At 41.1% G+C, this 21,139-nt stretch overlaps 1 protein-coding gene across 5 annotated transcripts in view; it reads left to right on the forward strand.

The window, feature by feature from the left end:
• The window catches only part of efr3a (EFR3 homolog A), a 66,832-nt gene that overhangs the window by 38,099 nt on the left and 7,594 nt on the right, over positions 1-21,139 (forward strand). For all 5 annotated transcript variants that reach the window (XM_023335309.1, XM_023335308.1, XM_023335310.1 and 2 more), the window contains exons 8-19: positions 85-225; positions 5,578-5,656; positions 6,891-7,026; positions 10,514-10,681; positions 10,765-10,879; positions 12,047-12,098; positions 12,912-13,084; positions 13,162-13,237; positions 15,489-15,650; positions 17,149-17,280; positions 17,405-17,472; positions 17,910-18,037. In XM_023335309.1, the coding sequence (XP_023191077.1) occupies positions 85-225; positions 5,578-5,656; positions 6,891-7,026; positions 10,514-10,681; positions 10,765-10,879; positions 12,047-12,098; positions 12,912-13,084; positions 13,162-13,237; positions 15,489-15,650; positions 17,149-17,280; positions 17,405-17,472; positions 17,910-18,037 (1,430 nt within the window). The remainder of the gene's footprint in view (positions 1-84; positions 226-5,577; positions 5,657-6,890; positions 7,027-10,513; positions 10,682-10,764; positions 10,880-12,046; positions 12,099-12,911; positions 13,085-13,161; positions 13,238-15,488; positions 15,651-17,148; positions 17,281-17,404; positions 17,473-17,909; positions 18,038-21,139) is intronic.

Genomic DNA, 21,139 nt, shown 5'->3' on the forward strand with positions numbered 1-21,139 from the left:
TTGCTCTGCTGAGCTAACGGCTCCTGTTGCTCCTCGCAAAGCTTTTCTGTTTCCCATGTTTCTCTGCTCTGCTCCCCTCCGCAGGGCGGGGCATCCCAGCACGCCGTCCGGGTCGGGTCAGGATGGCGATGAGAACCCGGCGGCTCTGGCTGAGAACTGCTTCAGGGAGCTGCTGGGCCGAGCCGCGTACGGAAACATGAAGAACGCCGTCCTGCCCGTGTTGGTGTGAGTAACCTGGAGATTTTTCCTCTTAAAGTTCCTCAACAGCATTTCAATGAGACTGAGCTCTGAACTTTGACTAGGCCACCTTGATTCTTTTCTTATTGAGCCATCCTGTTGTAGATATTAGAGCCAAGACTAAGAAAATATCCATCATTAAGTCTTACAGGTGTGACTTTATCCTCATGTTATTATTCCTCTTTGTAATTTACAACTTTTATTATTACGCCTTTATTCTCATATTATTATGACTTAATTTTTAAATTATTACAATTATATTCATGTTATGACTTTATTCTGGTAATATTACAACTTTATTCTCATATTATGTCTTTATTCCTAAATTATTACAATTATTTTCAATTTCTGAACGGCAAGCGGACTGTAGACCGCTCCAAAAGCAGGAAGGACTACAGCGCAGGGCATTCTGGGTAACAAACATGCTAGCCTAGCGCTAGCAGGAGAAATGACTTGTGGTTTTTAACCAAAGACTAAAGAAAAATCCTCCAACCGCTAAAATCTGACGCCTCCATTTTTGTTTCTACTTCATGAAGGAAGTTGCTTTGCTCTCAACGTCTTCAGAGGTTTTTGTGTCGTTTCCTTCAGTGGTTTCTGGTGCAGCGCCCCCACAGGCCAGGAGGGGAACAGGTTAGACTCAGAACCACAGCAGCTGGTGGTGGAGCAGATGATGAAGTTTTGGTTCCTAATCAAACTGAGTTTACCGAACGATCAGCTGTGAAATCGCTCCCATGTTGCTGTATTTTTGTGGAGCGCTGTGCGGTCAGAGATCTTCTCTCCTGGGAAGATTTTCAGCTCTATCAAATGTCTCCTTTCTCCCTGGAGAACATCAGCCTCGTAACCAGATCGGCGGTTTAGCTGATCCGCTGTAGCATCGTGTGAACATGCCGTTATACTGCTGAGCATCCAACTCCTGGCTCTGTGGAAATGTCAGACTGATGGTGATCAGTTATTTAATGCATCCGACCCGGCTGCTGCTTTCGCTCCACAAAAAACTGAAGAAAACCCAAATCTTTAGCAAAAAAAGTCAAAAACGGCTCCCTGTTGTTCCTTAATGGCTCTATTGAACATTTCCATGTTCATGCAGCCTGGAGCGACACGTTTTCCCCAAATATGTAACTTTTGCTTGCAAATGAATTCAAGAAGTGAACCTTTTGATGCTGCTATTAAAATCAGTTTTATAACACTGGTTGACAGCTGCTTCAGAAACACTGACTCATTTCTTCCTCACATTTCCTCAGTTTAAAGTTTAAAAGCTTTTCTTTCTCTCTACAAGCAGCTGGGAGAATTATCATTTATTTATTACTGGTAAAAGAGCTACATTTTTAAAGTTAAACAAGGAAACAGAGGAACAAACAGCTGGTCATTAAACGTCAGGATGTTTTCTCCATGCTGTCATGGTTCTTATTGGGTCAGGAGGTTAAACCACAGGGACCGGACACACACCCCTGAGGAACTCCTGAGCTCAGTTTGAAACTGTCGATAAAAACGTTTTCTATCTTTTTCTTTTTTAAATCCAGTCATTTTTCTCTTCAGTTTGAGCTTAAAGAATGAAACATTCGCTGAAGTTCATCGTCTAAAGGAACAGAAAAAACGTAGCAGCTGCAAAAACGGTGGCGGAACAAAAAGTTTGTCGTTTAATCATCCATCCTTCATACTTTCTTTCCCTTCTTTCTTTGCTTCCAACCGTCTGTCTCCTCCAAATTAGAAAACGCAATCCTGCCTGGGAAACCCGTAGGGTTTTTAAAGCAATATTTAATTATCCTTCTATTGTATTGATATTTAAGTTTTTCCTCAGTTCAAGCAGAGAAAAATAAACTGATTTTCTGTTGAGATGAGCAGGTTTGGGACAGAAATGATGTTTCTTTAAACCATTTCCTCTGAATCACAGCATGTTTAAAGACTTAAAGAAAACTACGAGCTAAAACATGAACCTTTATGGTTTTAAATGGAAAAAGAACAATTACAGCATAAATTGTAAATTTAAAAAAAGTAAATTTGTGTGTGTGTGTGTGTGTGTGTGTGTGTGTGTGTGTGTGTGTGTGTGTGTGTGTGTGTGTGTGTGTGTGTGTGTGTGTGTGTTGGGGTCTTTAGTTCTTATTCTCTCAGATAATCCAGTGGATGAAGCAACAAATTGGTCATTAATTCGGTTCCTGCAGGCCTTTATTTCACATCCTGACGTCTCCCATCCATTCTGTTGACACCCAGTCACTTTTTATCTGAGGTGTGACACTTGATGCAGGAGGTCTGCACACACACACACACACACACACACACACACACACGCACACACACACACACACACACACACCGTGACGGACAGCAGCAGTGTGTGATTCTCACACTAACACTTTATTACTGTAAGTGTTTCTGAGTCCAGGCCACAGGTTCAGTTTCACATCTGGCTCCGTGTCAGGTTGGCGCGCTGCGCCCCCTGCAGGCCGGCCGGAGCATCACACCCTGGTACTGCAGGACGGGCTGAATCTGAACTGACAAAAATTCAGCTTTATTTGATGTTTAGCTCATTTTCTGATGGTTTTTCATTCTCATAAATGTTTAACGAGGTTTTCTTTTATTAGTTAATGGTTTAGTTATGTTTTTCCCATCCTGATGCTTTGAAACTTTGCTTTTTAGCCGCCTTTTATCATTAAAAATATTAAAAATGTATATCCGACAGTCTGAAGTTTTGAAAAAGATTTAATGCATTAAAAGTTTTTCTTTAAATGTTGAGTTTTTATTGCACTTTTTTAAGTGTTTTTGATTTTTAATTCTCATTGCTTGAAAAATAATGATGCAATAAATCGAATAAATCAATGTTATTAATTTTTAAACTGGTCAAGGCTGAAATATCCACAGCAAAAATACACAGCTTTGTAGTTTTATTGTGGAAAAATATTAAATATTTTGGGGTTTTTTGTTCTTTCACTAAAGCAGAGAAAAGATTTTAAAAATATGAAAAACTTTATATGGATCAGTTTCAAGTTGCTGAAAAGATTTAATGCAGTGAAAGTAAAAAAAATAAAGAAACTAAATGTTGAATTTTTGTTGTAAGGTTTTTGCTTTTTAACTCATTGCTTTAAAATAATGATAAAAAAAACAATCTGTTAAGTTTTCACCTTTTGATGCTGAAACATCAAAAATATTCTGCTTTATAGTTATTTTTAAATAATACATATTTAGGTTTTCTAATAATTGGGTGATTTTTGAACAAAACGGGCATAAAACATAGAAACTATATTAAATATATGAAACTTTCCATCCATGGATTAGTTTGAAGTTGTTAAAGATTCAGTGAATTAAAAATGAAGAAATTAATATTTTTTGAACCGTTTTGTGTCTCAATGGAAAATCATGTTGGATTTTGCTTTTTAACTCATTGATCCAAAAATAATCAAAAACTGTTTTATTAATTTTGAACCTGGTCAAGGATGAAACACCAACATCAAACTATTTTATATTTCTGTTTCATTTAGCAAAATATTGCAGGTTTTGTTTTTTTTTCTCCTCTAATAAATAAAATATTTTTTAAACAAAACCGTCATTTAAACAGAAAATATTTTAAAAACTTTATATCTATGGATGAATCTGAAGTTAAGAATATTGAGTTTAAACACGAAGCAGTTTAGGAGGAGCTGCTGCTGCTGCTGCACCCTCTCTCTCTCTCTCTCTCTCTCTCTTTATCTCTCTCCCCCCCTCTCTCTCCCTCTCTCTTTATCTCTCTCTCTCTTTATCTCTCTCTCTCTCTCTCTCTCTCCCTCTCTCTCCCTCCCTCCCCCCTCTCTCTCCCTCCCTGTTTCTCTTTCCCTCTCTCTCCCCCCTCCCCCCTCTCTCTCCCTCCCTCCCTCCCTCAGATTAAACGTTGATGTGTCGCTGCGGCGGAGACGCTGTGTGAATATTAAACGCCTTCGTGAGCGAAGCGGCGTGGAGAATACTAAGGCCGTGCATTAAGGCGCCTGCGTGTCTCAGACCCGTTTGTCCTGCAGAACTCTGCAGGCGGCAGCGGGGAGGGAGGGGCGAGCGAGCGTCTTCAGACTATAAATAGCGGGATTGGGGTTAACGGGGAGGAGGGGGTTCAGGGTTTGGATTGACGTCATGAACTGTTCTCCTCCAAGCTGCTTCCATCTTTTGTTCCCTTCTTTCTTTTTGCTGCTTCATCTTTTCTCTCTTTCTTCATCCCTTCTTTTCTCCTTCTTCACTCCCCCTGATTCCTTCTCTCTCTCTCTCTGCAGCATTTTTACCCTTTTTGGGCTCAAACCGATTCAGTGATTTTATTTTTCTAAAAAGCAACGCCGCCTGGTTTCCTTCCTATCTTCCTCCTATATTGTTAACAAACAAGCTGGTTCTGGTTCTGGTTCTGGTCCGGTTAGAGACCATGAACCTGCAGTGGATCGACCAATCAGCCACCAGCAGAGCTGATCCTCAAACCTCTGAGTTGCTGCAAAACCACAAAATTTTACCAAGTTGGTCTAATTTCTAGTAAAAATATTTTAACACGTTTGAAATGAGACAAAATAAACTTTTCCAAAAGACGTCGGATTTTGTTTTAATTCCTGAAGTTTGAAAGATTTTCACTTTTTGCTTTTGCAAATCAGTCATGACTGACATGATTTAGCTTTATTCCCACAACAAACCTCTAATATCAAAGTGAAAACTGACGATGGATCATTTAAAAATATCTAATAATTCCTGCGGTGAACTGTCCAGTTGTGTTTATTCTCTGTGGGATTGAGATGTGGACTTTGACTAGGCCTCTCCACCTTGTCTTCAGTCCATTTCTGTGTGGATTTGTTGTCGTCGTCTTGCGTTCATTTCACCTTCGACCCCCACAGCATGATGCTGCCATCACCATGCTTCACAGTAGTGATGTCTTCCACATACAGCATCTTGTTAAACATTTTATTTTTACCTTTTTTTTTACCAAAAAATCAACAATTCTTCTTTTGCACTTCTGTTTTTAACCAATAAGACGTGAATAATTTGACTAAAATGTTTTTTTAAACTTCAAACCTCAAAGTGAGTCGGATGATTCAGCTCTTAGTTTTTTTAGAAATAAATCACCATTATTATGCAGATTATTGGGTTTATTGGTTCTGTTACAGAGGACTCTACGTTATAATCGTTTGTTTGAGCAAAAATAGGAATATATGAATATAAAATTAAACTTAATCTTTGAGAAATCAAAGTGTCCACAAGGGGGCGCTTCAGCCGTTTTTAAAACTACTAAAACATGAAGGACCTGTATATGATTTTCTTTTACAGTGTAGTTTTTGTGCAGGAAGGTTTTCCGTAGGAAGTTTGTTAAAATCGTATTTTGATTTTATTTCTGCTTTTGGTTCTCAGTCACCTGGATAATCATCACCTGTGGGACCCGAATGAGTTCGCCGTGTCCTGCTTCAGAATCATCATGTTCTCCATTCAGGTAACATTTATGGGAAATGCTTCAATATCTACCATTTTAATTACTAATGGAGGATTTATCTTTTTGTGATATTCTTTTAAACAATCTTTTCATGCAGAAGAAACAAATGAAGCATTCAGTCCCGCTGTGTTAGCGTTAGTTAGCCGCCCGCCGCTAGCGGGTTCAGCTGGTAGGTGAGACGTTTGTAAAAAAGAAAGGTTGCAGTTAGTCTTCCTGACACCCAGGGGGAGCTGCTAAGCAGAATCAGTTTTGAAGTCGTTGGAAAGGTTGAGCTTTAATTTCGCCTCGATGTGATTTTCTTTTCTCCTTTTTTAGCTGTTCAGACTCTGAGGAGGAATCTGCTTGTTTGGAAATGAAATCTCATCTTTTATCTGAAGGTGCATCTGTGTTGGACACAATGATAGAAGAAGTCAGGTCCACTGCAGCTCAGTTTGTATTTTCTATGTCAGAATTTGATTTGTTGGGGGAGATTTTCATCTCCAGTCTGAAGATCCTCTTTGATCTGAAGGCGACAGAAAACGGGTGAAGTCCGTGTTGATCCTGCAGAACCGGAGCGGCTGCAGCGTTTTTCAGCCTCAGATGAAACCCAAAGCCTGGCGCTGGCTCGAGATCCGTTTCACACGCAGCTCCCAGAAAGAGCAGCTCCGACGTAATGCTTGGTTTCTAAAGTCGTCACCTTGAGCCCAGCAGGAAACCAGTGGCAGAGTGTGAGACAAACATTGATTTTATTCTCACAGCAGGAGCAAAAGAAAAGAAAATAATTTCACTTGAACTAAAAACGCCTGAACCATCACCATCTTCTCTGGGTTTCGTTTGTTTCCTCATTCTGGGATAAAATCCAGGTTATTATACTTCATCAGATGAGATTGGGCTGGAATAAAAATTACTTTAATCTTCATTTTAATATCTGGAAATGTTTACAGGATGCAGCAAAAGAAACTGACCAAGTAATCAGTCATTTAATATTTAAAATTACATAATCAGATCAGTTATTTTCTTTCAATAAAAAACTTTAAGAAAAACTGCAGGAATCTGTTTGTTTTTCATTCAGTGGGTAGAAAATCCAGAAATTTTACTCAAGTAAGAGTAAAAACTACAGCATCGTAAAAGTAATCCTAAAAATAATAGTTACTCCAGTAAATGTAACTAGTTACAACCCAATTCTGCAGAAAACCGTTCACTGTACTTCAGTTCATTAATTTTGATATTTTTTGTGTTTCTCGGACCGATCCAGGCTCAGCACTCGCATCACGTGATCCAGCAGGTTCTGACCCACCTGGACGGGAACAACAAGAGCACTCCGCGGGTCAGAGCCGGCATCGTCCAGGTTCTGCTGGAGACGGTGGCCATCGCCGCTAAAGGATCTGTGGGTGAGTCTGAAAACGTTCTGCTTCCCTGACAAACGTTTGGCTTCAGACGAGCCGCGGCGTCACGGTTCACATCACGGTTAATAGAAACGCCGGTTCTGCAGAGAAAAGGTCCGTTTAGCCTCTTCGCTGCAGTCCGCTGGAGAAGAAAATGGAAAATTAGTCTGTCTTTTTTTAAAGAACCTGACATTTCTTACTTAGGTCTCTAAATAAATGGTTGATTGATCAACAGTGAAACTCAATTTGATTCAAACTTGGAAAAATTAAACATTTACTTTCTTCAAAAAGACTATTATTGATAAAGCTGAAGACAAAACATTTGGTTTTATGCTAATTTTGTTTCAAAAATCTAAAATCAGATTTTTTTATTCCTCAGAATCGAACTGCTTCTCTTTTTTTCAGTTAAATTATGTTGTAATTAAATTATGTTTCTGAAGCATGAAGGTTACCACCTTGAGAACAGCAGCAGAAACAAATTAGCCTTTTAATTCGCCATGAAAAAATGTTTCTGTTAAATGAAGGTGAAAATCTCCCACCAGAGGAAATAATTAAAAACGTTCATTAATTCAGAAAAAACCTGTAACTTGTTTCTTCTTTCATGTTTTGGGAAAATAAAAATGAAATTCCTTGTGGACAGGAATGATCCCAGAGTGCAAAGGAAGCGACGTGTTCAACTTTGAAAGCGAAAGCCCGACTCCTCACAATCTGTGGCTCGGTACAGTACGCATACAGTGTGGTTAAAAATGTCTGCAGCTTCCCCCTCAACTCACCCGACATCAACAAGCATCCTGGGAAAATGAGCTTCAGTCAGTCCACACCTCGGCCTGTTTGAGACAAAACTGAAAATATAAAGATGTTGTTTCCATTTTATCAAGTTCAGTCAGAACCGTCTCGGTTTGGAAAAACAGAGAAGTTCTCATTAAGGAGTTCAGCTAACTAGCAAGCTAACGATTAGACAAGCTAACATGTGACGTAACAGGCAAACTGGGAATTTAGCTGATTGTTGGGCTAACATCCAAGCTAAAAACCAGTTGACAGCCGAGCTAGAGACGAAGCTAAAGACCCAAGTGAAAATTTGAGTGAACAAGCTAGGAATTAAGCTAACAGTTGATCTTAAAGCTAAACTAAGATTAGAGATAAAAACTGAGTGAAGAACGAAACCAACAACCAAAATAATAGAGAATTTTTATCTGAGCTAAGGAGCTGGATAACAACTAAGCTACACTGCAAAATAACGGTGAAGCGTTTAGCTAAACTAAAATTTGAGCTAAGACTCAAGCTAACAGCTGATCTAACATGTGAGTTTAGAGGTGAGCTAGCAGTTTAACTCAAACCACAGTTAGCTAGCAACCTAGCAGAAAATCAAAATAACAGCTGGTTTAAGAATGGAGCTAATCGCTAACCTTACAGATGAACAATGACGCAAGCTAACTGAGCTAAGAAACGAGCTAACAGTTGATAGCACAGCTAACAGTCAAGCTAGCGTCTGATAAATATTCCTCAGTAATTAATTTTCTGCTAAACATTTAGATATGAGACAGAAACAGTATTTAACATTCCCTGTGCAACATGTCAACGTTTTAGATCTTTATTTAGTTTATTTCCAATCCTAACACTAATTATAGTGATTAGCTTCATGTTTGCTCTTTTTCCTTCTGACTAATTTTTCCTAAACAGCCCTAAAGTGACTGTTTTGTTCTGGTGGAAATTTCTCAAGTTTCTCGTCTTCAGTTTTGTTCTGTTCTTTTACTTCAGACATAAATTCAGGAAACAGTGAATATTTTTAAATATTTCATATGAATGAAGCCTAAATGTATGTTTTGGATGCATGTTGATGCTGGGCTCATGTGAAAATGCTCCTGTAATCCCAGCAGGTCTGAGTGAGTAGTTTTAGGAAAACTGAGTGACCAGAAGAACCCGACGGTCTAATCAAACACGGCGTCTCATTTTTGTCTTTGACATTTCACTTTAGCCACAGATTAAAATACTGTTAGAAAACACCAAAAATAACAAAGCAGGACCATAAATGTTGTACATCTGATGTTGTGAAAGTAAACTTTATTGCCGTTTGATTCTTCTGGTCGCTCCTGGTTGTGAAACGGAGCCGGAGTGTCGGGGAAGCTGCAGCTCAGCCGTGTTGTGATGGTGTAGCTGATAGTGGTGCATAGAGCAGAAAGCTGATGTGTTAACGTAGATTAAGCTCTTATTTTAGAAAACCAGGTTAATGTCACATCTCTTCCCCTCAGGTTAAAAGTTTTATCCGTCTGCACATGTTAAATTCTGCACAGTTTGTAAATAATGTGTTTTAGAGGGTTGGGGCCTCATGGGGCCACAGGCAGCCGGGGTGGACCAGTCAGCACTGACTGATAATCTGAGGTGTTGCTTCATGTGACAGAATAAATTAGGCCTGCCGTCACTGTGAGCTGCACTTTTCTGCAGGTGTCTGCTCATCCTGGAGCTAATTTTAGTTTCAGAAAAAACTGAATCACATTTAAATCCCAGAACCAAAGAACTGCTGCTGCTCATCAGAGCCAAACATTTTCTAATTATTCTGGGATGAAGCTGGATTATTTTACAGAATCGCAGCGTAGCACATTTATTTATTATTCATTTTCTGCCATATTTTTAAATAGTTGGTTATCACAGTGTTAGAAAATCCCATAAAACCATCCAAATGGATGATGGATACTTTATTTTTACACAATTTTAAAAGAAAAATCCTCCATAATTTGGATTTTGGATCAGAAACATCATTCAGAGCTTAAATGAGTCGCTGAAAGTTGGATTTTATGTGACTGAATCTCATTAACTTGTCAGATTTCCTGAATATTATTCTGTAAATATATAAAAATGACATAACGGGACCAACCGAATGGTTTTGCTTCCCTTTTTCCAGTAACTATTTGTTTCATTCCTCAACTCTGTTTTGTCAATAATCAATGCAATACTCTGGTTTCTATCTGTTCTATAAATCTATTTTGGGGTTTTTCACTTTAAATCAAAGTGAAAGTTACAGAAAACACTGAAAAAAGATTTATAAGAAACATCTTAGCATTTCGAGAAGCTAAGAGTGGCTCAGATAGCCAGTTGAAACATGGATGCAGTTATTGATGGACTGATTGGAAAATATGAGCTGATTCCTGATGTTAATATTCCTGTTATTGTTTGGCTGGAAAAATTTGGCAAGTTGCTAAAATTTTGCCTGATTTTCACAACATTTGGCTGGTTTTTAAAAAGTGTTCAGAGGAATTTTATTTTTTTTTTTGCCATTTTGTGTCAAAAAAGCACAAAGTTTTCATAGAAATGTCGAGTTATTGACGTCATCATGGATTGATCATTGGTTAATCAGGTGTCTTTATTACCATGATGTGGTTCTACATCATGAGTTCCAGTACAAGTTGAGATCTGGGCTGGTTTTCGTTGTGTTTTGGCGAAACTGTCGGTCTCGTCTATAACCTGTTGGGTTTTTAACCTGCTGGTGTGACGGCAGGTCCGACGGTCCTGGAGGTCTTCAACACGCTGCTCAAACACCTGCGGATGAGCGTGGACATGGAGCTGGGCGACGGCTCCAGGAGGAACTCCAACAGCAGCGTGTCGTCGGTGCGCGGCCGGGAGAGCGACGAGCGCATCGTGCAGAACGCCATCATCCAGACCATCGGTGCGGCGGCGCGCTCCTCGCCGGTTCTCCAGCAGCGCCGCGGCTCCTCCAGCTCTGACCCGTCTCTCTGCTGCCCCCTGCAGGGTTCTTTGGTGGAAATCTGCCAGATTACCAGCGAGCTGAAGTCATGATGTTCATCATGGGGAAAGTGCCGGTGTACGGGACGCCGTGCCACACCTTGGACACGGTGAAGATCGGGTGAGTCAGCCGTGACGTGGCGGCGCCCCGGGGTTTCCGTGCCGCGCTACAGCGGAGGCGTCCTGCTCTTCATCATCATGACTCACCGCCAGAGATCCTCAGCAGAAACTTTAACAGAAACAGGGAAGAAAATAATTTTAGATGGACGTCCGCCTACATCCCAGTCTAGACTGAGACGAAACCTTTTACTCTCCTGCTGCAAACCGACTGGATGAAGATGAAGGTGAAGATCGTTTTTCCTGCTGAATCATATCAGGAGCAGCAGGCGAACGATTAATAGCGTAATCGTCAACTAATTTAGTCATCAATTAATCATTAACTGGAGCATACAGACTCCAAAAAAAGCCATTTGCTGAACAACAGACTCAGAGCTGTAATTAAACCAAAACTGTTCAAAAATCTAAATGTTTTACATTTAAGACCAAAAAAACATATAAATTTCTCCTAAACTCTGAGTTTTAGCTTCACCTGATTCAAATTCTGTAGACAAAAGAAAAATAAATCTCATGTTAAGCAGCTTTACCTATCTAATTATTAATCGCTTAGTGGAAAAAACTAAATCATATCAGTGTATAATGAAATGTTTTCTCATTTAAAGAAATTCTGTTATTTTTAATGTTCTAATGTGTAAAAATTAAGTGCTTAAATGAAAAGTCTGCAGAATTTGTCCATGTCTTCAATTCGATTCATCGGCAGAATAATTTATATAATAATCGATTAATCTTCATACTAATTGATCGTTATCCCAGTCGGTAGCTGCAGTCCTCCTCAGTCGGTCTGTTGCTCTTTGAGGATCTTCATCGTGTCTCTGGACCCTCAGCTGATCTTTTCGACGTCGTTCAGAAAGTAAAAACTCTCCTGAACGCCCCGCGGTGCCTTCAGCTGCCGGGTCGCCGAGATGGAAAAAGGAAAATCAAGTAAATCCATCAGACCTCAGGGGAGCAGGGAAGGATAATCCCAAATCAAATCTTCTCCTGATTCAGACAGGCTTCCTTCCTCCAGCACTGAGGTTGAAATCTGCAGCATGTCAACGACTCAATGCAGAATCAACTTTATATCCTCCCAGTCCACCTTTACTATTCCACCTTAATTTAGTTTAATCCAGTGAATTATCAGCATTAAAGGACCAGATGTTCTGAGTTACTGACCGGTTCTGTTTGGTTTCAGGCCTCAGGGAACCAAGAGGATCCAGACGATGCTGCTCAGCTCCCTCATCATGGTGAGAAACTGACTGAGAGCTCTGTGGCGCCGGAAAAGACAAAAACAAACCGTCATCCTGCGACCACTTCCTGTCGTCTTCTTCTTCGTTTCCACCAGTAGCAACATCCGGCTGCTGATCATGTGACTCGTGATGAGAAAAAAATACTGTAAAAAAATAAAACCACCTGATCCTAAATTGATCCTGAACAAAAACTTATCACAAAATTAGTTTTTTCAAAATCGACGTGTTTCTATTGAGTGAATTAATTTTCAGTTTGTTCATTTCTATGGTTTAGGAAATGCAGCTACAGACACATGTCTGAGGCTGCAGCATGCACACTGAAATGCAAACACAAACCTGGGAAAGCTTCCACATCCACTGCTGAGAAGCAAACATGCACAACAAGAGAGAAATGCAAACATGCAAGCCTTTAAAAGCTGCTGCAACAAACCTAATGCATCACTGTGCATGCAGAAATACAAACCCTCAACTCTGAGGGTCTTGATGCAGCCAAATGCAGGTGGGTGCAGCTGGGTGCAGCCAGATGCAGGGTGAAAGTTTGGAGTAGTCCTGCATCTTTGAGGCTGCAGACAGAAATGGTTTGCTTCAAACTCTGGTGACCCAGCAGACTGACACAGCAACACACAGATGGCTGAGGGCTGCTCTCCGGGTCAAAGGTTAAAGCGGGTCCATCTGTGAGGCTCCTGGAGGAGCAGAGTTCAGCTGAAAGGCTGATCATGTTTAGTCAAATGTTTGATTTTATTAATTGATCTTGGTGTTGCTCGGTGGCGCCCCCTGCTGTAACGACTCGGCTCTCGTCTTCTCCCTCAGGTGACCTCTGGGTTCAAGTCCAAGTCCATGTCGGCGGCGCTGCCTCCTCCCTTCCTGGACCCGCTCTTCTCCATCTCGCTGATGGAGGACAGCGAGTTGAGGCAGCTGGTCCTCGAGATCCTCCACAACATCATTGATCGCCATGACAACCGCGCCAAGCTGCGCGGCATCAGGTAACGGCGCGGTTGGACGATCTTGTTCCGGCTCTCTGAGCGACGCGTCTCACAGGCTGGTTCTCCTGCCTCTGCAGGATCATTCCCAACGTTGCAGCTCTGAAGATTAAAAGGGAGAAAATATCCAAGCAAGATGTTGCATTCATGAAAAAGGTAAAAAGTAGAAAATTACTGTTTCACTTCAAATATTTTCCACCGATAATTTGTAGCCAAAGCCCAGTGAGGAGGCTTGTTTTAGCCGGGATCTGGTTCTGTTCCTGATCCCACATCTCACCAGTAACATTAAGAGCTTAAATGCAAAATGCTCCAGAGTTTATTAAGAGTATTTCTACTAATAGTAATCCTGTAAGTTCCTCATTAAAGTAAGCAATAAGTCTAATTTTGTAGGGAAGATGAATGTTTTGGGTAAAGTTATCTCGACATTACCAAGTAAGGAAATAATTCAGTTTTCCAGTTCCTTTAAAATGACGTCCATATTGTTTTGGTTTCTGTAAAACTTTCACTTTGAGCTTCTTAGGCTGTTTTCACACCTGAAGGTCCAGTAGACTCGGTTCTATTGGGACCAAAACTTCATCATCTGCTCCATCTCCATCTGTTCTGGTTCTCTTCCTCTCTGCTCCCAGTCAAACTGACCTGTTCCCCTCCTGGCCTGTGGGGGCGCTGCACCAAGAACCACTGAAGACACTGAGCGCAAACATAAACAAAAATGGATGTGTCAGATTTTAGTGGTTAGAGGATTTCTCTTCTGTCTTTGGCTAAAAACCACGAGTCATTTCTCCTGCTAGCGCTAGGCTAACATGTCTGTTTTGGTAGCATTTACCCAGAATGCCCTGCGCTGTAGTCCACTTCCTGCTTTTGGAGCGGTCTCTGGTCTGCTTGGTGTTCACATGAACCAGAGTTCACTTCAACCAAACCCAGACTGAGGTTTGCAGGACCAGAGGTTGATTAGCGTTCACACCAAACCAACTGGACTTTCTAACAAACAGACTGAAGTCGGATTAAGGCGGATTAAACTGATGGGATTGATTCAACCTTGGATCCCAGAAAAGGTGAAACTTAAACTACTGAGAAAAATAAAGCACAAGGTTTTTGGGTTCTAGAGCTCGGTTAGCATATGAAGACGTTGCTCCATGGAAATGCATCTGTGTTTGTAGGAGAGATAATCTCTCCCTGCGTTACGCTCTAAGCATCCATGGGGGAAGGTCATGACTATTATTTTATTTATTATTCTGGTATTCTACGTTAATCTGCAGCACTTCTTGGATCCACAATACTTGACTTGAAAAATTAGACGACTCACTTGGAAATGCTTGTATAAAAACACTTGATACAGTTTTAGAGAAACGGACCTTTTTTTGAGCCGACGCCGAATCCTATGAACCGGATTCAGCCTGAGATTGTGACATTTCCCTCAAGCTGCTGCTGCTGGTTGACAGGTTGACCTGTGATTCTCACACCGGCTGCAGAACCAGCACCGGTTCTGCTTTTAATGGAACCCAAATGTGACTCATTAGAGGCGTCTTCGCTTTCCGCTGACCTCCTCCCACAGCGCCTTAACGCCCCGGTTATTTATTTCATACTCGACCTGCAGCCTTCCATCCAGAAATAACTGGATTCACCTTTTTCTCACCAAATCTGTTAGAAATAAGAGTCTGTCTTTACAACAGGGTCAATAATTTGGCATTAAAGTTTCAAAGTAAAGCCGATGTGTTGAAATAAGCTGTTTAAAAATCTAAAATAAAGATATTCTGTTAATTGCAGTAAATTCTCACATCTTAAGAAGATCCCGGACTCATTTGTTGATCAAACTGTTGACGGCGTCTGAAATGTTAAAGCGTCTCGTTGGACGCGGCCCCCTGCTGACTGCGTCACCAGCAGACGGCGGCTCAGACGTTAATGTTTGCCATCCTTCACTGTCACGGAGCTTCGTTTCTGTCCAGCAGCTATTAAGATGCTATTAATGAGACGCATCGTCCCACCAGGAGACGCGACGCTTCATTAACACCGACACAAACAGACCCGTTTGTTTGCTCCAGTCCCACAAACAGCAGTCGGTCTGTTGTTTCTTCCAGGAATTAGTCTGATCCCTGATGTGTGTTGAGTTCTTTCTCCTTCCAGAGGAGGAGAATGGAAGATGCTGAGAATAAAGATGCGTTAAAGTGACCAGATCAGAGATTCTTTGGGTTTTTCACCAGATAAACATCCTGAATCGTTTCTCAGGTTCTGTTTGCTTGTGGTAAAAACATTCATGGACCGAGAGAATAACCCTGCAGCTCCTTTTGGTTTGAAACGTGTCTGAACATCCAGGAAGAAATAAAAGATTTGACTGATTTTCCAGCCGCTGGTGAAATGTTGAACTTGGATGTTTCAGCCTTTAATGTTCTCGTCTTGGTTTCCCTTCCAGCACGGCCAGCAGCTCTACCGCCACGTCTACCTGGGCTGCAAAGAGGAAGACAATGTCCACAAGAACTTTGAGCTGCTCTTCACCACCCTGGCCATCCTGACCATCGAGCTGGCCAACGAGGAAGTGGTCATCGACCTGATCCGCCTCTCCATCGCTCTGCAGGTGAAACTCTGGACATTGTGACCCAGGATGCAACCTGATCCCAGGTCTACTGAGGGTCTTTCTAGAACTTATTGGATGTTTGGCATTTCATTTAAAAGGTTCTTATAAAGTCTCAGCTGTAAGACGGAGTGACTTGTAACTTCATTATGATGCCAGATAAACATAATAATCTCTTTTCTAGTGATCCATGTCGGTACCATGTAGGTTTCAGGAGCGTGATCTGTAGAGGCGATGGAGAGTGAGCAGAAAGTTGACTATCAGTTCTAGCAGAGCTCAGAGTAAAATAGTGTTAAGGTGTGTGTGCAGTAGCCTGCTGGTTCTGGTGAAGTGGGTTATAAGTTCAGAGGGAGAAGCTTGATTGGGTTCTGGGAAAAAGTTCTTACAGAGATGCGAGTCGACCGCAGGGTTTGGACAACGACTCGTTCACACGGCAGGAGCTTTATGCTGATTTTTGTCCTGGTTTTCCTCCTCCAGTAATCTTCAGAACCCTCCCGATTATCAGGATGGTTCCTGGTTCTGGACCGCTCCGATCTAAAGTCCAACGGGTTGGATCGTCTTGGCCTGATGTCGCAGTGTGTGGTGTTCTTTGATAACAAACGAGAACTCGGCCCGTTGATTGGGACGTAGGCGATCAGAAAGCCAGGTGGACGGAGACACAGACGACAGAACTACTGACACGCTGGACCAGAAAGTCCATTAAATATAATCCACAAACTATCGCCATCACGTCTCCCGGTCGGCCATGTTTGTTTACTCTGAACTCACGTTTGCGCCTGTGAGGTTTTGGGAGATTTCTAGTCTGACATCTGAATGTTGGTGAGTGAAACCAGCTTAGTGGAGCGTTGCTCCACAACAAACCTGTGATACTGACCGTTTTCACCATCATGTGTGTAAAAATCCTGCCATATGAACCACTTGTCTGTTTCATGGACATATCCTCTGCAGGTTCAGCAGCAGGTAGACGCTCCAGGAGAGTAGAGTACGCTGGTTCTGGAAATGTTGCCTGTGAGTCCAGGCAGAGGAAACTTTTATTCCAGGCCTGTATCTGTTCTGGAAGCAATTCTTTGTTTTCTGGGAAAATTGGTAGCTTCTGGGAAATTACTCCTCAGGATGTTGGAAAGTAGCAGAAAGTAACATCCTTAGTACCTGCTGGTTTTTCTGTACATACAGGTGTAGATCCAGGATGGTGCTAGCTGTATAGCACATTGCTGACATGATCAACTAAACACTTTAAATATTGAACAGAGTGTTGACACGCCAGCCTGTGATGGAGGTATTAATGTCTGGAGTGTGATCAGATCAGCCACATTATGCTTTATGTAATGTTGCGTCACCCTGCAGAGAAACGGCTGCACGGCTTCATGTTGGGCTCTTTATGCTGGAGTTGTTGCCTGGACAACAACCTTTATTCTGACAGCGTGACGCAGTCGGCGTGTTGCAGAAACGCAGAGCAGCGATGGAGAGGCCTGATCTGTAAGCGTCTTCCTGCTTCCTGCAGGAAATGGCTCTGAACAACGAGGAGAACATGCCGATGTCCATCCGCTGCGGCATCATGGCGCTGGTGGCGGCGTACCTCAACTTCCTGAGTCAGATGATCCCCAACCCGCTGTTCTGTCAACACGTCAGCAAGGTGCGTCATCAACTGGTTACGTGGAACATGTTTATGTTTTTATTAGCATTGCCTCCTACTTCCTGCTTTAGCTTCTCTCCCAAGTATCTTGGGATCATAATTCTGGTGGTTTGTGCCTCTTCAGGTGATCGAGTTGAGAAACTTGGACGCTCTGTACCTCCTGCCTGATCACATCTTCAGAGACAAGTGTCCGTAAGTTTCACTCTGCAGCAGATCTGAGATCTAAATCAGGATTCGTTGTTTCCTAACCTGAAGAGTCTACATCAGCCGCCATGTTTGTACAGCAACTCGCCACAGACCAAAGAAACACGGCCAACATGAAACATGTTACTTTATTTCTCCTGTTAGAATTACTTTACATCATGACTCCAAAGCTAATAAACATTACAGCGAGTTTGGTCATATTTATTAAAAACAGCAGCAGTCCTCCACCTTTCCACCAGATGGCACTAAGTGGTTATCAGTTGATCTTTAATTCTGTATGAGAGAAATATAATAACTAACTTCACTTTTTCTCAGTAGGAAAATAAACCTGAAAGTTGAAAATCTGCTGATGAGACCAGATGTAGGTTTTACGACCTTCACATCGTCTTTATTTACTGATTTAATGTCTTCCTGTCGTCCTCCAGGCTTCCTGAGTCTTTGGACAAAGACGACAGGCAGCTGTATTTCCAAACGGCGGACCTGGCAGAGTGCCTGGCAGGTCCAGGGTACAACGTGGAGAGGTTGTCCATCCCTTACATTCCCCAGGTCACAGGTACGACGCCCACCTGCTGAAACGTTCACAACATGCACACAGAAAAGATTCCTGTTGGGATTGATCAGTAAAAAATACTTAAAGCAATTCAAGACTGCAAATGTTTGACATTTACTTTTTAAAATGACAGAAGCACCAATGCAATGTGTAATTACTGACCAAAGAAGCAGCTTGTGGCTTTAGAGATGCTGCAAAAATCACATCCAGTGTTGACATATTGTTGAAATTACAAGGTGCTTTCTAGAACTTTCCTGGTTCTTACACTGGAATAATATGAACCAACATGTAACATGATTAAAACATTGAAAATGTCTGCAGAGGAAGTGGATGTTTCTCAAAGGCAGAATTAACGTCTGTCTTATGACTTCTGCTTTTTTTAAAAATATTGCTGGCAGTTTTTCAGGGAGGTTTATAAAGAATGTGGAACTGACATAATTACTTAAAAACAAATAAAACACCTAAAATATAATCATGAACTGCAGATGATTGTTTAAAGTGATGCACAAGACATCAGTATGTTATATTATTAAAGTATGAAGAGTAAAAAATGAAGTGTTGGGTTGATTCGAAGCTTGATGGTGATGATGTATTTTTGCTCTAACTAAAACTTTCGCTCTGTTCTTGCTGCCTCGTGTTCAGTTCTTTACACGGTAGGAAAAATCATCCACAGGTGCAAGCAGACGTCCAGAGGTAAAAGCTCCAGTAGATTTCTGTAGATTTAGTTTCCTCATGTAAAACATGAGCTCAGTTTAGCTACAAAACCTTGAGACTTCCTGGGTAAAGTCCCTGTAGACTCTTCCTTCCTGCTGAGGATTCAAGTGTTCTGATTGGTCCGCTGATCAGGCTCCACCCACATCGTTTATTCAGCTAAAATTTAAAAATCATGAAAGAGCGGAGGGTAGAGTAGCCAAAGATTTTACTCAACCAAGAGATGCATCACTTTGATATGTTTATGCAAGAAATGACCGGAGTAAAGAAATATTTGTATAAAAATCGTAATCAGACAAAAATAGTTACTTCAGAATAATATTACTCGGTTAGCGGTAAATGTATGGTTTTGTAAAACTTCAATTAGAAGTTAACTTTTATTTATATAAACTGATGTTATTAATCTGTAGAATATGAATGAAGTTTGTTCAGATCAAAATGTTTCAAATCTTTTCATAAACCATCAGGAAAAACTGAAACTATTAAAAAATAAACCAAAAGCAAACATGAACAGAAGCTGATGATGTTTTAGATGTGAAACACTTTAACGACTTGTTTAATTATTTTACCTGCTTTGCGTCTGGACTCATTGTGGTGAGTATTTCAGGATGTAGTTCATGTAAGTAGTTTGGTAGTTGAATTGTTTTTGGCACTAATCTGTTTTTATTTTAGAGTAAAATAAATGAGCCGTTTCTTTTTGCTTTAGCAACACGACTTGCACCACTTTCACATCACCATCTACTGAAAACTTTAATATACTTTATTATATCAGGTTCTAGCTCCACTAGAACTAGTAAAACCACTGCTTTAAGTTTTACCAAAAATAATTCAGGTCTGAGTAGAAAAACCTTCTGGTGTCTCTAGGTGAACATCTTAGTTTGGAGGAATGAAAGGATGAAGATAAACTGACCCAACAGGAGAAAGTAGATGAGAATAAAGATGCTCTTTATTCATTTACATTAGTTTAAAATATCACACAATCAAAATCTACTGTGTGACATTTTCATGTATTAAACCTGAATGATCTGCAGGAAAAAACAAAGAAACTTAAACAGATTGTTGAGAAAAATTCAAAGCTATTTGGATCAAATCTGGTTTACAGTGACTTGTTTTACCAATCAGGGGAAGCAAAGTGTGTCAAATGTTGTCAAAGTTAGCAAAACGAAAAATGATCTCCTTCATTAGCAGATGATCTGAATTTTATGTTTCTACTGTGAAGTTTGAGTTTCAGAGCTCAGCAGGGGGGGAGGAGTTTATTACTTTTGCTTCCTGTTGTAAGATAAATGTTTAATATCTTTTTTTAGCATTTTGCTGCTAGCAAAGTTTCAGGTGAGAAATACTTTCCTGTGCATTTTTATCTCGATCTACTTTGGTTGTAGCGATATTTTTTACACAATACCATTTTCAACACTGCAGTGAGATTTTTTTCAGAACTGACCTGCAGTTACAGATTTTCTCCTTAAACGCCGTAAACGATGTTCTTCCTGTCGGAGTTTCAGCCTGTGAGGCTTTTCTCTGCTTTCCTCTACATTTTTAAGAGTTTATGAAACATAAAGAATAAATGTCAGCGAAGTAAGAGCCCGGCTTTCTGTGCGTCTTTAATCTCCCGTCTTTTGGGACGACGTTGCTCATTAGTGCCGACTGCTGAGTCATTCCTGCGCCGAGTTCGCAGCAAAGGTCGCCGTGACTCGTGGAGAAAGTTAATTATAAAGCACCGCGTTTCTCTGCTGTTTTCACACCTCGGCTGACCCTGCTCAGTCAAACTCTGCTGCACTTTAATCTCCTCCTGCAGAACAACAAACAGCGGCCGCTCCGGGGCAGCTTTCAGAACCTCACCGGACTCGGTTCGGCCCGGATGAATCCCATTTGTTCCCCTATAGAAAACCGGAGCGCTCCGGCTGAACCTGAGGAGTTTCTGAGTCATGGGTGTAGGTTTGGGTATGGACGGCCGTGACATGTCCCGACCAATATTCAAGGGATATAAAATAGTCCCGACAAATTTTTGCCATATTAATTTAAAAAAAAACAACATATGTATTTTTTAACAAAAACAAAATAAATAAACGAAAATCTACATTGATTAGTTTAATATTTCAATATACTACGCAGTGGTAGCATTCATTTTAAAATTCGCTGTTATGAACTATGACGACCCGCTATTGGCTCACAGAACGTGGATCTTCGTTCTCTGATTGGCTGCACCAGGCGGCGGCCAGCTGGCCACACGCGGAACGGAAGCTTGGTCCACGATGCTGACAGTGAACGGGTCTCCTTCTGAGTTTGACATTTATTATGAGTCTCCATGTCGCCACCAAAAAGAAAAGGACGACAGACATTAGAAGTTATTTCGCTACCTCGGCTGTAAGTACAGTGAGGGGACCCATAAGTTAGATA

This window comes from Xiphophorus maculatus, chromosome 6, assembly GCF_002775205.1.
Source record: "Xiphophorus maculatus strain JP 163 A chromosome 6, X_maculatus-5.0-male, whole genome shotgun sequence".
In the NCBI taxonomy this organism is placed as follows: domain Eukaryota; kingdom Metazoa; phylum Chordata; class Actinopteri; order Cyprinodontiformes; family Poeciliidae; genus Xiphophorus; species Xiphophorus maculatus.